The sequence below is a fragment of the Pleurodeles waltl genome, chromosome 2_2, assembly GCF_031143425.1.
Source record: "Pleurodeles waltl isolate 20211129_DDA chromosome 2_2, aPleWal1.hap1.20221129, whole genome shotgun sequence".
Classification (NCBI taxonomy): domain Eukaryota; kingdom Metazoa; phylum Chordata; class Amphibia; order Caudata; family Salamandridae; genus Pleurodeles; species Pleurodeles waltl.
In genome coordinates, this window is record NC_090439.1 from 1168926796 (window position 1) to 1168943118 (window position 16323).

General features: G+C 49.9%; 1 protein-coding gene across 1 annotated transcript in view; it reads left to right on the top strand.

The window, feature by feature from the left end:
- CPSF1 (cleavage and polyadenylation specific factor 1) overlaps positions 1–16323 on the top strand; it is a 274839-nt gene that overhangs the window by 109331 nt on the left and 149185 nt on the right. The window contains exons 23-25 of the mRNA XM_069221150.1: positions 10650–10856; positions 12885–12974; positions 14175–14321. Of these exons, the coding sequence (XP_069077251.1) occupies positions 10650–10856; positions 12885–12974; positions 14175–14321 (444 nt within the window). The remainder of the gene's footprint in view (positions 1–10649; positions 10857–12884; positions 12975–14174; positions 14322–16323) is intronic.

Consider the following 16323-nt stretch of genomic DNA (forward strand, 5'->3'; position numbering starts at 1 on the left):
TGTTCCAACAGTTGGCACCCCCCTGGAACACAGTTAAGTTCCTTGTAAAAGTTACCAGTGGTACTAAGGGCTCTGTGACCAGGGAGGGTCTTCCATGTATTACGCCACCCTAAGGGACCCCTCACTCAGCACATGCACACTGCCATTGCAGCCTGTGTGTGCTGGTGGGGAGAAAAAGATAAAAGTCAACGTGGCACCCCACTCAGGATGCCATACCCACAAACCACTGCCTGTGGCATAGGTAAGTCACCCCTCTAGCAGGCATTACAGCCCTAAGGCAGGGTGCCCTATACCACAGGTGAGGGCATAGCTGCATGAGCACTATGGGGGTCATTCCGACCCTGGCGGAGGGCAGCGGAAGCACCGCCAACAGGCTGGCGGTGCTTCCTGGGCTATTCTGACCGCGGCGGTAAAGCCGCAGTCAGAAAAGGGGAACCAGCGGTTTCCCAGCGGTTTTCCCCGAGCCCAGAGAATCCTCAATGGCACGGGGATTCCGACCCCCTTCCCGCCAGCCTGTTTCTGGCGGTCTTCACCGCCAGAACCAGGATGGCGGGAACGGGTGTCGTGGGGCCCCTGGGGGCCCCTGTGTAAGGAAATGCCTCCTTGGCATGGTTGCCCCCTGACTTTTTGCCTTTGCTGATGCTATGTTTACAATTGAAAGTGTGCTGAGGCCTGCTAACCAGGCCCCAGCACCAGTGTTCTTTCCCTAACCTGTACTTTTGTATCCACAATTGGCAGACCCTGGCATCCAGATAAGTCCCTTGTAACTGGAACTTCTAGTACCAAGGGCCCTGATGCCAAGGAAGGTCTCTAAGGGCTGCAGCATGTCTTATGCCACCCTGGAGACCTCTCACTCAGCACAGACACACTGCTTGCCAGCTTGTGTGTGCTAGTGAGGACAAAACGAGTAAGTCGACATGGCACTCCCCTCAGGGTGCCATGCCAGCCTCTCACTGCCTATGCAGTATAGGTAAGACACCCCTCTAGCAGGCCTTACAGCCCTAAGGCAGGGTGCACTATACCATAGGTGAGGATACCAGTGCATGAGCATGGTACCCCTACAGTGTCTAAACAAAACCTTAGACATTGTAAGTGCAGGATAGCCATAAGAGTATATGGTCTGGGAGTCTGTCAAACACGAACTCCACAGCACCATAATGGCTACACTGAAAACTGGGAAGTTTGGTATCAAACTTCTCAGCACAATAAATGCACACTGATGCCAGTGTACATTTTATTGCAAAATACACCCCAGAGGGCACCTTAGAGGTGCCCCCTGAAACTTAACCGACTGTCTGTGTAGGCTGACTAGTTCCAGCAGCCTGCCACACCAGAGACATGTTGCTGGCCCCATGGGGAGAGTGCCTTTGTCACTCTGAGGCCAGTAACAAAGCCTGCACTGGGTGGAGATGCTAACACCTCCCCCAGGCAGGAGCTGTGACACCTGGCGGTGAGCCTCAAAGGCTCACCCCTTTGTCACAGCCCAGCAGGGCACTCCAGCTTAGTGGAGTTGCCCGCCCCCTCCGGCCACGGCCCCCACTTTTGGCGGCAAGGCTGGAGGGAACAAAGAAAGCAACAAGGAGGAGTCACTGGCCAGTCAGGACAGCCCCTAAGGTGTCCTGAGCTGAAGTGACTCTAACTTTTAGAAATCCTCCATCTTGCAGATGGAGGATTCCCCCAATAGGGTTAGGATTGTGACCCCCTCCCCTTGGGAGGAGGCACAAAGAGGGTGTACCCACCCTCAGGGCTAGTAGCCATTGGCTACTAACCCCCCAGACCTAAACACGCCCTTAAATTTAGTATTTAAGGGCTACCCTGAACCCTAGAAAATTAGATTCCTGCAACTACAAGAAGAAGGACTGCCTAGCTGAAAAACCCCTGCAGAGGAAGACCAGAAGACGACAACTGCCTTGGCTCCAGAAACTCACCGGCCTGTCTCCTGCCTTCCAAAGATCCTGCTCCAGCGACGCCTTCCAAAGGGACCAGCGACCTCGACATCCTCTGAGGACTGCCCCTGCTTCGAAAAGACAAGAAACTCCCGAGGACAGCGGACCTGCTCCAAGAAAAGCTGCAACTTTGTTTCCAGCAGCTTTAAAGAACCCTGCAAGCTCCCCGCAAGAAGCGTGAGACTTGCAACACTGCACCCGGCGACCCCGACTCGGCTGGTGGCGATCCAACACCTCAGGAGGGACCCCAGGACTACTCTAAGACTGTGAGTACAAAAACCTGTCCCCCCTGAGCCCCCACAGCGCCGCCTGCAGAGGGAATCCCGAGGCTTCCCCTGACCGCGACTCTTTGAATCCTAAGTCCCGACACCTGGGAGAGACCCTGCACCCGCAGCCCCCAGGACCTGAAGGACCGGACTTTCACTGGAGGAGTGACCCCCAGGAGTCCCTCTCCCTTGACCAAGTGGAGGTTTCCCCGAGGAACCCCCCCCCCCTTGCCTGCCTGCAGCGCTGAAGAGATCCCTAGATCTCCCATTGACTTCCATTACAAACCCGACGCTTGTTTCTACACTGCACCCGGCCGCCCCCGCGCTGCTGAGGGTGAAATTTCTGTGTGGGCTTGTGTCCCCCCCGGTGCCCTACAAAACCCCCCTGGTCTGCCCTCCGAAGACGCGGGTACTTACCTGCAAGCAGACCGGAACCGGGGCACCCCCTTCTCTCCATTCTAGCCTATGTGTTTTGGGCACCACTTTGAACTCTGCACCTGACCGGCCCTGAGCTGCTGGTGTGGTGACTTTGGGGTTGCTCTGAACCCCCAACGGTGGGCTACCTTGGACCAAGAACTAAGCCCTGTAAGTGTCTTACTTACCTGGTTAACCTAACAAATACTTACCTCCCCTAGGAACTGTGAAAATTGCACTGTGTCCACTTTTAAAACAGCTATTTGTGAATAACTTGAAAAGTATACATGCAATTTTGATGATTTGAAGTTCCTAAAGTACTTACCTGCAATACCTTTCGAATGAGATATTACATGTAGAATTTGAACCTGTGGTTCTTAAAATAAACTAAGAAAAGATATTTTTCTATACAAAAACCTATTGGCTGGATTTGTCTCTGAGTGTGTGTACCTCATTTATTGTCTATGTGTATGTACAACAAATGCTTAACACTACTCCTTGGATAAGCCTACTGCTCGACCACACTACCACAAAATAGAGCATTAGTATTATCTATTTTTACCACTATTTTACCTCTAAGGGGAACCCTTGGACTCTGTGCATGCTATTCCTTACTTTGAAATAGCACATACAGAGCCAACTTCCTACACCCTGCACTGCCCATGCCACTGGCATGGGCAGTGCAGGGGCCCCCTCACAGGGCCCCATACAGATTTTCACTGTCTGCTTAGCAGACAGTGAAAATCGCGACGGGTGCCACTACACCCGTCGCACCCCTGCAACTCCGCCGGCTCCATTCGGAGCCGGCTTCCTCGTTGCAGGGGCTTTCCCGCTGGGCCGGAGGGCAGCCTTTTGGCGGTCGCCCGCCGGCCCAGCGGGAAAGTTGGAATGGCCGCCGCGGTCTTTTGACCGCGGGGCGGTCATTCGGCGGTAACCTCATGGCGGGCGGCGACTGCCGCCCGCCGCGGTCAGAATGACCGCCTATGTCCCTAAAGTGTCTAAGTCAATTCTTAGACATTGTAAGTACAGGGTGGCCATATTAAGTATATGGTCTGGGAGTTTGTCATTACGGACTCCACACCTCCATGATGGCATGTAGGAAAGTACCATCTTGCCTGGCATGTTACCCCCATATTTCACTGTATATATGTTGTTTTAGTTGTATGTGTCACTGGGACCCTGCCAGCCAGGGCCCCAGTGCTCATAAGTGTGCCCTGTATGTGTTACCTGTGTTATGACTAACTGTCTCACTGAGGCTCTGCTAATCAGAACCTCAGTGGTTATGCTCTCTCACTTCTTTCTAAATTGTCACTAACAGGCTAGTGACCAATTTTACCAATTCACATTGGCATACTGGAACACCCTTATAATTCCCTAGTATATGGTACTGAGGTACCCAGGGTATTGGGGTTCCAGGAGATCCCTATGGGCTGCAGCATTTCTTTTGCCACCCATAGGGAGCTCTGACAATTCTTACACAGGCCTGCCACTGCAGCCTGAGTGAAATAACGTCCACGTTATTTCACAGCCATTTACCACTGCACTTAAGTAACTTATAAGTCACCTATATGTCTAACCTTTACCTGGTAAAGGTTAGGTGCAAAGTTACTTAGTGTGAGGGCACTCTGGCACTAGCCAAGGTGCCCCCACATTGTTCAGAGCCAATTCCCCGGACTTTGTGAGTGCGGGGACACCATTACACGCGTGCACTACATATAGGTCACTACCTATATGTAGCTTCACAATGGTAACTCCGAATATGGCCATGTAACATGTCTATGATCATGGAATTGCCCCCTCTATACCATCCTGGCATAGTTGGCACAATCCCATGATCCCAGTGGTCTGTAGCACAGACCCGGGTACTGCCAAACTGCCCTTCCTGGGGTTTCACTGCAGCTGCTGCTGCCAGCCCCTCAGACAGGCAGCTGCCCTCCTGGGGTCCAGCCAGGCCTGGCCCAGGATGGCAGAACAAAGGACTTCCTCTGAGAGAGGGTGTGACACCCTCTCCCTTTGGAAAATGGTGTGAAGGCAGGGGAGGAGTAGCCTCCCCCAGCCTCTGGAAATGCTTTCTTGGGCACAGATGTGCCCAATTCTGCATAAGCCAGTCTACACCGGTTCAGGGACCCCTTAGCCCTGCTCTGGTGCAAAACTGGACAAAGGAAAGGGGAGTGACCACTCCCCTGACCTGTACCTCCCCTGGGAGGTGCCCAGAGCTCCTCCAGTGTGCTCCAGACCTCTGCCATCTTGGAAACAGAGGTGCTGCTGGCACACTGGACTGCTCTGAGTGGCCAGTGCCACCAGGTGACGTCAGAGACTCCTTGTGATAGGCTCCTTCAGGTGTTGCTAGCCTATCCTCTCTCCTAAGTAGCCAAACCCTCTTTTCTGGCTATTTAGGGTCTCTGTCTCTTGGGATTCCTGAGATAACGAATGCAAGAGCTCATCCGAGTTCCTCTGCATCTCTCTCTTCACCTTCTGCCAAGGAATCGACTGCTGACCGCGCTGGAAGCCTGCAAACCTGCAACATAGTAGCAAAGACGACTACTGCAACTCTGTAACGCTGATCCTGCCGCCTTCTCGACTGTTTTCCTGGTGGTGCATGCTGTGGGGGTAGTCTGCCTCCTCTCTGCACTAGAAGCTCCGAAGAAATCTCCCGTGGGTCGACGGAATCTTCCCCCTGCAACCGCAGGCACCAACGAACTGCATCACCGGTCCTCTGGGTCTCCTCTCAGCACGACGAGCGAGGTCCCTTGAACTCAGCAAATCTGTCCAAGTGACTCCCAAGGTCCAGTGACTCTTCAGTCCAAGTTTGGTGGAGGTAAGTCCTTGCCTCCCCACGCCAGACTGCATTGCTGGGAACCGAGTGTTTTGCAGCTACTCCGGCTCCTGTGCCCTTCACGAAGATTTCCTTTGTGCACAGCCAAGCCTGGGTCCACGGCACTCTAACCTGCATTGCACGACCTCCTGAGTTGTCCTCCGGCGGCGTGGGACTCTCTTGTGCAACTTCGGGTGAGCACCGATTCACTCCACTTCGTAGTGCCTGTTCTGGCACTTCTGCGGGTGCTGCCTGCTTCTGAGAGGGCTCCTTGTCTTGTTGGGCGCCCCCTCTGTCCCCTGACGCAATTGGCGACATCCTGGTCCCTCCTGGGCCACAGCAGCACCCAAAAACCCTAACCGCGAGCTTTGCAGCTAGCAAGGCTTATTTACGGTCTTTCCGCAGGAAAACACTTCTGCACGACTCTCCACGGCGTGGGACATCTATCCTCCAAAGGGGAAGTTTCTAGCCCTTGTCGTTCTTGCAGAATCCTCAGCTTCTACTGTCCAGTAGCAGCTTCTTTGCACCCACAGCTGACATTTCCTGGGCATCTGCCCACTCTCGACTTGCTTGTGACTTTTGGACTTGGTCCCCTTGTTCCACAGGAACCCTCGTCTGGAAATCCATCGTTGTTGCATTGCTGGTTTTGGACTTTCCTGCAGAATTCCCCTATCACGACTTCTGTGCTCTTTGGGGAACTTTAGTGCACTTTGCACTCACTTTTCAGGGTCTTGGGGTGGGCTATTTTTCTAACCCTCACTGTTTTCTTACAGTCCCAGCGACCCTCTACAAGGTCACATAGGTTTGGGGTCCATTCGTGGTTCGCATTCCACTTTTGGAGTATATGGTTTGTGTTGCCCCTATCCCTATGTGCCCCCATTGCATCCTATTGGAACTATACATTGTTTGCACTGTTTTCTAATACTATACTGCATATTTTTGGTATTGTGTACATATATCTTGTGTATATTTGCTATCCTCATACTGAGGGTACTCACTGAGATACTTTGGCATATTGTCATAAAAATAAAGTACCTTTATTTTTAGTATATCTGTGTATTGTGTTTTCTTATGATATTGTGCATATGACACTAGTGGTACTGTAGGAGCTTCACTCGTCTCCTAGTTCAGCCTAAGCTGCTCTGCTAAGCTACCTTTTCTATCAGCCTAAGCTGCTAGACACCCCTATACACTAATAAGGGATACCTGGGCCTGGTGCAAGGTGTAAGTACCCCTTGGTACTCACTAGAAGCCAGTCCAGCCTCCTACATGGCATCACTGAAGATCGGGAAGTTTGGTATCAAACTTCACAGCAAAATAAACCCACACTGATGCCAGTGTTGTATTTATGGTACAATACACCCAGAGGGCATCTTAGAGATGCCCTCTGGTCAGATGTGCACTAGATGTTTGGCTAAATTAGTCTGTGCCAGCCTGCCACCGCCAGACAAGTTTCTGACTGAATAGGGTAAGAGCCTTTGTGCTCTGGGTGGAGGTGCTTCACATCTCCCCTCTGCAGGGGCTGTAACGCCTGGCTGTGAGCCTCAAAGGCTCAGGTCTCCTGTTACAGTGCCCCAGGGCACTCTAGCTAGTGGCGATGCTCGCCCTCCGGACAAAGCCCCACCTTTGGTAGCAAGTCTAGCGGGAACATTAGGAAAACAGGGGGTGACCACTTCAGCTAGGACCAGGGGTCCAGAGCTGAAGTGACCCCCTCCTGCAGAATCCTCCATCTTGGTTTGGAGGACAGGGATCAATAGGGTTAGTTCTCTGTCCCCCCCCTCCCCAAAGACCCTGCCACCAAAAGGCGACGCATCCTGCAGGACCAGCGACTTCTTAAAAGCCACAAAAGGACCGCTTGCCCACTAGAGGACCAAGATCTCCCAAGGACAACGGCCCTGTCTAGAAAGGAACTCCAGCAAAGTACTCTAGAACCTCCCTGGATCCGCAAGACCTGTCTATTCTGCATCTGACACCCATGGCCGATGGTCTAGAGGTGGCCTCAGCCAATTCTGACCTAGTGCCCACCCTGACTTACACGACGATGCCTGCAGACTAAATCCAGAGGACTCTCCCCCCCCCCCCGCACCCCCCTCCTGTGAAGGATCCAGACGAAGGTACCCAATGCCAAAAGGTGCCCTGGCCTTGGGGAACTCTGCATCTGGTGCAGCAGACGGCCCTCCTCTTTGTCCAGCCTGTAGTTTTCCTGAACCGACCTCCTGGATCTGGCCTGCAGCCTACTTGTGACCCTTGGGATCCTCCTATTTAAAAGCGTTGGGAGCCCAGTGCTAAGTTTGCACCCTGCACTCGGCCGCCCCTGTGCTGATGATGGTGTGTGTTTGGTGCTGATCTGTGCTACCCCCTCCCCCCCCTCCCAGGTCTGCCCTCCCAAGATGCGGGTACGTACCTGCTGGCCGATCCAATTCAGAGTGCCCCAGTCGTCTTAGGAGTCAATTTTAAATATTGCAAGAACTTTGAACTCTGCGCCCGGCCGACCCCGTGTTGCTGGTGGTGGGTGTTTGGGGTTAACTTGAACCCCAACCTGTGGACATCCTAACCCCCAGAGACTGGAACTGTAAGTCTTGTACTTACCTCGAAACTGTACTAACTTCTTCCCCCCTAGAACTGTGTTTGAATTGCTATTTTCTTTAAAATCGTTTAACTTGTCAAATTGAAACAAAGTGGTGTTGATACATATGCTTGCTACTTACTTGCAAATTTACTTACCTGCTATCAGAATCTTGTGGTTCTAGAAATAAAGTAACACAATATATTTTTGCTATATAAAAACCATTGGCCTGGAGTTAGTCATTGAGTGTGTGTTCCTCATTTGTTGCCTGTGTGTGTACAACAAATGCTTAACACTACCCTCTGATAAGCGTAACTGCTCGACCACACCACCACAAAACAGAGCATTAGTATTATCTATTTTAGCCTCTTTTAAGCCTCTGGGGAACCCCTGGACTCTGTGCACACGATATCTCATTTTGATATAGTATATACAGAGCCAGCTTCCTGCACATGGCTCTCAAGTGGTGGGTGTAAAGAACCTATGTCAAGTGAGGAGTTGTATAATTTCTCTAATTGGGGTGCCAGGCGAGCTGCATAGAAGGAGTAGAATTTGAAAAGTATACTGTATGACACAGGCATTTTGTTACGCACAAGTTCTTTGATCGCCCCATGTATTTCAGCTGCTGATATGGGGGCACTCGGGGCTTCCCGCCCTGCCGCTGCCACCCTAGGTAATGTTGCATGGTGTATAAAAGAGGTGATCTTTGCCGGGTCTGGTGCTGGTGGGACTGCATAAAGTTGTGCATTGTAATCACAAAATGCCTCATTGATAACTAATTGTTTTGGAACTGTCCCTTGGGTGGGTGTATCGATAGAAAGTGCAGGGCATAGGTGTGGTTTCCGGGCAGATCATGCTAGCTAGTAGTGTGCTTGATTTATCTGCCTCAGTGTGTGTATTTTGTGTATAGGCCTTTTAGTCTGTTACGTGTAAATCCAAGAGCTCTGCACGGGCTATCCTAGCCTCTTGTAGCCTGTCAGTAGCCTCGCTGTCATTAACCGCAAGTAACACCCCCCAACGCTTTGCAACGGCTGCACCTATAGCCGTGCCCCTAATCACTACCTTGAAGGCCTCCCATTCAACCAATGAGGATGATGCTGGGGTAGTATTTTCAATGAAGTATGGATTTATGCACGTAGCTAGTGTCTCTCTAAATGCTGCCTCTTCCAGGAGTGTGGGTTGTAAGCGCTATGTGGGGATTGGGGCAAATATTCTTCCTCAAGTTAGTTTTATTTCCAAAGGGTTATGGTCAGACAGTGTCTTTCCTGTGGAATAAGCGATTGAAGATGTGAGGAGCAGAGAAATCTATCCAAGCGGGAGTGTAACTGGTGGGGGTAAGAGTGAAGCGAGTGTTCTCGCTGTCCTACGTTCCTAATCCGCCAGATGTCCGCAAGCCCCCACCTGTCCACCCAGTGTTGTAGCCCTCTAGCCTGCCGGACAGCGCCTGCCCTGGCAGAGGTGGGTGGGAACGACCGAGTGTTGTCTAATACCACATGGAAGTCCCCCCCCAGTACCCATGGGCACATGACCCAGTCCGACAGCGCTGCCGACAAGCGGACCACGAAGACATCCCACCCCATCATAGGTGTACATAGACAGCCTAACCCGATCTGATTCCCCTTTATCAGTACATCACTGACCCTCTAGTGTCCAAGGCTGTCCACCGGGCACAAGCCGACTAGGATGTAGGGAAGAGTTGACCTCTCCACTTGTGACGCAGCTTCAGTGCTCCAGGGGTGATGATTTGTGTTTCTTGTAGGATTCCAATGTGGCTATGACATTATGTAATTGTGCCAACACTGTGCCTTTTGTGGGCAGGCCCCAGATACCTCACATTCAACCATACCTCATTTGTACATAGCAGGTAATTCAGGCCGACGGTAAAAACATTTCCCAGAATATTCTGTCCAGCGATATAACTTTGTTCGACCATATAATAAACAAACAAACAAAGAAGCAATAAAAGTAACGGGCATAAGCACATGAGGCGGGCATAAGTGAGATGGAGAATGGTAACATTGCGGTTCAGAGAGCCCATCCGGACCGGGGGCCATAATGAAGATCTCTTTGCAGCGATACCTTGATTGCATTTTATATCGTTAAGCCAGCATTATAACTAGGATATGCGCTGACCACCACAGAGGGTTTACCTGTGTCATGTTACAGAAGGGCTATATGTATCATAAACACATGTCTAATGCAAACATTTAAACATTATTAACATTGGTTGTAGACCGGGTAAGGAGGGTTCAACATTAACATCATTTAGAAATAATCAAGATTTTAAAGGCTGCAAAAATACACTGGAACTTTCCTCAGGGCGAACAGTCAGATAGCATATTAGCAGTACTCACATCCTTCCGCCCAATAAGCCGTGGGGGGGGGGTTTGTGGGCGACCTGTAATGTAGTTGCTGATGGAAGCCCTGCTTCTTGCCCTTCCTGGACCTGAAGCTCAGACCGCTTGTGATGTAATTCATTTGATTCATGCCCCAGCTTGGTCCCTCTTCCCTGGACTCTTAAATGTATATCAGTTAGGGGTTGGCATCTCCAGAACAGGTTGTAGTTGTTTTACAAATCATTGTGTGTCCTGTATTTTTTTCTAAGTTTTTTTTCCTTCCATTGATTCCCATGTATGCTGCAGATCTATCAGTTGCCCGACTGGCGCTTGGTCTTTCTGGTGAAGAATTTCCCCATGGGCCAGAGAGTGCTTGTGGACAGCTCGTTTGGCCAGCCTTCCGCTCAGAGTGACAGCAAGAAGGAGGAAGTTATGCGGCAGGGGGAGATGCCGCTAGTGAAAGAGGTGCTGCTGGTGGCCCTGGGCAACCGCCACACTCGGCCGTACCTCCTGGTAAGACGACAAGACGACCTTACAGTGCTGCGTCCACGTCCATCTTCAGTCCTGTGATAATCATCGCTCTGTAATGGTGATGACCAGTGCCCAGTATATATATACCCGAGATGGCTTCCCTGTTCACTTCTACCATCTAGTAAATGAACTAGACCAGTGGTTCACAACCTATGGTCCGGGGACACCTGGGGGTCCGCAAAGCCTTCTCAGGGGGTCCGCAGCTGCTTAGAAAAGGAAAAAATATTAACAGATTAGGTCCCCAGCTTTCAATAATGACTCAGTGGGGGGTCCTTGGATTCCAATAATGATTCAGTGGGGGTCCCCGGGTTCCATTAATGATAAAGTGGGGGTCCACAGAAGTCAAAAGGTTGGGAACCACTGAACTAGACAGCACAAGGGCATATCTGCTCATGCAGACATGCCATCGCATGTAGTATAATGCACCCTGCCTTAGGGCAATAAGACCTGCTGTAGGGGTGAATTAAATATATTATGCGCAGTGAATTGGGCACGGCACACAGTTTGTGTGCCATGTCGTGTTTTCACACACATTTTGCACCATGTCACGCGGCCTGCGATGGCGGTCTGCATACAGTTTGTATGGGGGTCCCTTAGGTGGCATAATGCATGCTGCAGCATCCAAGGGGGATCCTCTTTACTACCCGTGATCTAGGTACCAGGTGTGCCTTTAACTAGGGACTTAAAGGCGTGTTAGTGTGTGCCAACTGTACGCATGTAGACCATTTTACTCTTTTAGGGGAAAGACCACTGACACTGGGGCCTGATTACCAGGGACCCGGTGCACTGTCTGAGCCTAACATTAGCATGTAGTTGTGCGGGGGGAGGGTGGAACACCAGCAAAGAGCCTGGTTTCCTAAACTTAGTAATCAATGTGTGCAAATGTAGTCACTTTTATAAGACAAGTGCAGCGGATATGATTTAAAGACCAGTTTCTTAGGGTTTTAGATGGAGAGAGCTTTTTTTCAAGGAAATACTTAAACTTTTTTGACAAAAGAGGAATTTATAGGTCCATGTGTGACTTTGTGGTATGAATTCATTCCTTTTGTGTATTCGTTTTAGATATTTCATATGCTTAGTTGTACTAATAATAAAGTTTACATTGACCATCCCTCCCCTCACTTGTCCTACCACTGGCAAGGGTTTTATGAGAATGGGTTGGAAAAGGTGCCCTTTTAAGCACATTGAGCCTGTAACATCAATCACACCTTGTTGAGATTAAAGGCTACCTCGTTACAGGAGATATTAGGCTTCTTTGCATAAAACCGTTAAATCACAAATTGGCTATATTTATGTATTCAAGTATTTCCATGCCAGCTTCCACATTGCCCCATTGAAGCATGTTGTCGTGCCACTTTCCATAGTGTGCAAGTAAGATGGGTCCGAGCGCACGGTGCTTGTTCAGAGATGTTGGCAACCGATTGAGTCCTAGCTGAGGTGTCATTCTCTTAAGGTTTATAAACTGTTACTGTTGAGTTTGGTAATATTAACACCCACCAGAGTTGCCTTGAGGCAAGTCATCCTCTCAACAAGAGGGTTTTTGCTACAGTATGGCCCAAATTGGTAGTTGGCGTGAAGCATGCCAGGCTTACTTTAAAAAACACAAAATCCACTCGTAACAAAGTGTTAGTGAGTGAGTGGAACACCCTGGGCTGGAATCCACCAAAAGTAGTTTCCCCCAAGATTTCCGTGTCCTTCCTGTAACTGTCCCTGTTGAAACATGGAGGGTAGGTTTTTGTTACCAATCATTTTGGGCATATCTCCATGAAACCTTGAGTGCCTTGAGGCCCTAGCGGGTGATTAGACGCGCTCTACAGGAATCCTGATTGATGGATTTAAGCAGCCTGCAACTTCTTATGTAGGTTAGAGTCACCATCCTCTTACAGCTGAGAACTATTAGAATGGATTGTTTTTCATTGGATATCTTATTATATTTACTCTTGTTTATGAACTCTGTTTGATCTATATTAAAGCTCCTAGCTCCTTGCTCACGTTCTGCTCTGTTCCCAGGTCCACGTTGAGCAGGAGCTCCTGCTGTATGAAGCCTTCTCCCACGACTCTCAGCTCGGGCAGGGCAACCTTAAGGTCCGATTCAAGAAGGTAAGGCCTGACCTCCCTGTCTGGAGCCATTTCAGAGTTTTATCAAGGACGACTGCTTACAATCCCTTCAAATGTGGCCAGTAAGGAGCTGCTCAGGGTGGCCCAGGTGGTTTTTATTTTGGGGCTGGCTTCATTTCATGGCATATGAATGTGCAACACTTACCACTCTCTGGTTACCACATACAGCACTGAAAAGTTGCTACACTTGTTTGAACAAAGCATAGTGTTTGCATAACCTTTTTTAACCCAGTCAAAATAATTTCTTGGCAGTATGAACTTTTCACCAACTAATGTCTGGTTTTGAATAACTGCAGTCTGAGACCATAGTCTTGGGCTTGACAACCAGTTGAGAAAGACATGGTGTAACCAGACAACAGATTTATAGAGTAATCCCTTTATGGGATTACTGCTGCCTCCTTAATAAGCTCACATACTTTAGTTATTACATAAGGTTAAGTCGACATTGTCTTACATTTTCCACATTTACTAGTATCAAAGCACAAGGATCTAGCACGCAGGTGAGTTGTAGCTTAAGTGGTGGAGAGGTTTAGATTTAATTTTCCCCAGAAGCATCACACGTCAGTCCCTGCCACTTGTCAAGCAGAAGATTTATTTTGCTCTAAAAGATACCGCAACCTCCGATTGAACTCTGGTGGAAGAGAAGCCCCTACTTCAGTCTCCAGGAAGTGTTGTAAACTGAAAATGTGATAGTTTATATGATTGAGGATAAAAGAGTATATGTTTTGGAATCACCAGGCATGTGAGGTGAGCACAGACGGGCCAAGGTGTCCATAGAGTCCGTCCAGATGGCAGTGATTAAGGAATTACTGGTGGCAAAGTTATGGCCTCCACAACACAACATTGGATCCACTCTACGACTGAGTTTTTTCTGTAACTCACAGTACTCCAGCAGCAGCAGCCTTCACTCTAGCTTGGTGGTTCCAAAGGAAGTTTGTGTTTCACTGTTATCCCTTTGATCAGCCTCATGATTCTTTAATTGCAGATCCACCTGGGACTGTTCCTCCTCTCCAGCCCCAGGAGATTTGATCTTTATGACTACCTAACAGAGTATATTGTAATTTTCGCTAGTGCCAGTCGAGTATTTATAATGTTACATCCCTATTACATGGAAGCACTCCTCTTTATGTCCATCCCAAGATTCCCTTTGCTTCTCTTTCTCACAATCCTTTCTGCTTCCAGGTCCCTCACAACATTAATTTCCGGGAGAAGAAGACAAAGCAGTCGAAGAAGAAGGCCGAGAGTGCCATGACAACGGAGGAGACTGCCCCCGCGAGAGGAAGGGTGGCGCGCTTTCGATACTTCGAGGATATTCATGGGTACTCTGGGGTGAGTGAGCTGGGACTGGGCCCAGTGTCGGTGAGACTGGTCTCCATAGCATTGGTTGTCTGTTCACAGAGTATTGTTGCATGTTGGAACCCACTGGTGAAGAAGCCATGTTTTCTTGCGTAGACCGAAAGGTTGCGTAATGTTGCTTGTTGATGATGGCATGGGGTTCATTATTAATGTGTGTTAGATGTGAGAGAGAGGAGACTCTTCAGGGACATCTTGTGCAATATTGCATCTTACAACAGTAGCATCTTTGTTTTGTTGGTGTTATTGATTTATGTATTGGGTGTTAAAGGGTGGTGGTTGCGCAAGAACCACTGACCGAAGTTTGTTCTTGCCGCGCAAGCTGAACCTCTCCACCACTGTCCACCCTGTGACCGATTGGTGTTGCGCCGTGGCAGCATCAGCTCTTATGGTTGGGTGCATCTTACAAGCCAGTACTTGATGCATTCGTGACAGACGCATACCAAGCCTTTTACGCCTCTCACCGTCTCATATGAGCCAAGACGAGCTGCTCTTACATTCTTCATTCTTTCATCCGTCGGCTGGAGTTAGCTTCTTCTGAACTCTTATCACTTCTGTCTTATGTTGTCAGCACCAGTTGTTCCCCAGATCCTGGGCTTCCCTTTTCCAAACCATGCAGTACTTGCCACACAGACACGATGGTTGTAGAACCACCTACACGCCCGCCCCTGTGGTGAGGTGAAAGATGCTGAACACTCCTCCTTAGGGCCACGTTTTGCGTGTATATTGGGAACGTCATTGATTTGATGCCTCAGTGAATCTACCTTTGCTCTGTACAACCACAACTTGTGATAACTGTAAGGAAATGCCTCCTTGGCATGGTTGCCCCCTGACTTTTTGCCTTTGCTGATGCTATGTTTACAATTGAAAGTGTGCTGAGGCCTGCTAACCAGGCCCCAGCACCAGTGTTCTTTCCCTAACCTGTACTTTTGTATCCACAATTGGCAGACCCTGGCATCCAGATAAGTCCCTTGTAACTGGTACTTCTAGTACCAAGGGCCCTGATGCCAAGGAAGGTCTCTAAGGGCTGCAGCATGTCTTATGCCACCCTGGAGACCTCTCACTCAGCACAGACACACTGCTTGCCAGCTTGTGTGTGCTGGTGAGGACAAAACGAGTAAGTCGACATGGCACTCCCCTCAGGGTGCCATGCCAGCCTCTCACTGCCTATGCAAGTATAGGTCAGTCACCCCTCTAGCAGGCCTTACAGCCCTAAGGCAGGGTGCACTATACCATAGGTGAGGGTACCAGTGCATGAGCATGGTACCCCTACAGTGTCTAAACAAAACCTTAGACATTGTAAGTGCAGGGTAGCCATAAGAGTATATGGTCTGGGAGTTTGTCAAACACGAACTCCACAGCACCATAATGGCTACACTGAAAACTGGGAAGTTTGGTATCAGACTTCTCAGCACAATAAATGCACACTGATGCCAGTGTACATTTTATTGCAAAATACACCCCAGAGGGCACCTTAGAGGTGCCCCCTGAAACTTAACCGACTGTCTGTGTAGGCTGACTAGTTCCAGCAGCCTGCCACACTAGAGACATGTTGCTGGCCCCATGGGGAGAGTGCCTTTGTCACTCTGAGGCCAGTAACAAAGCCTGCACTGGGTGGAGATGCTAACACCTCCCCCAGGCAGGAACTGTGACACCTGGCGGTGAGCCTCAAAGGCTCACCCCTTTGTCACAGCCCAGCAGGGCACTCCAGCTTAGTGGAGTTGCCCGCCCCCTCCGGCCACGGCCCCCACTTTTGGCGGCAAGGCTGGAGGGAACAAAGAAAGCAACAAGGAGGAGTCACTGGCCAGTCAGGACAGCCCCTAAGGTGTCCTGAGCTGAGGTGACTCTAACTTTTAGAAATCCTCCATCTTGCAGATGGAGGATTCCCCCAATAGGGTTAGGATTGTGACCCCCTCCCCTTGGGAGGAGGCACAAAGAGGGTGTACCCACCCTCAGGGCTAGTAGCCATTGGCTACTA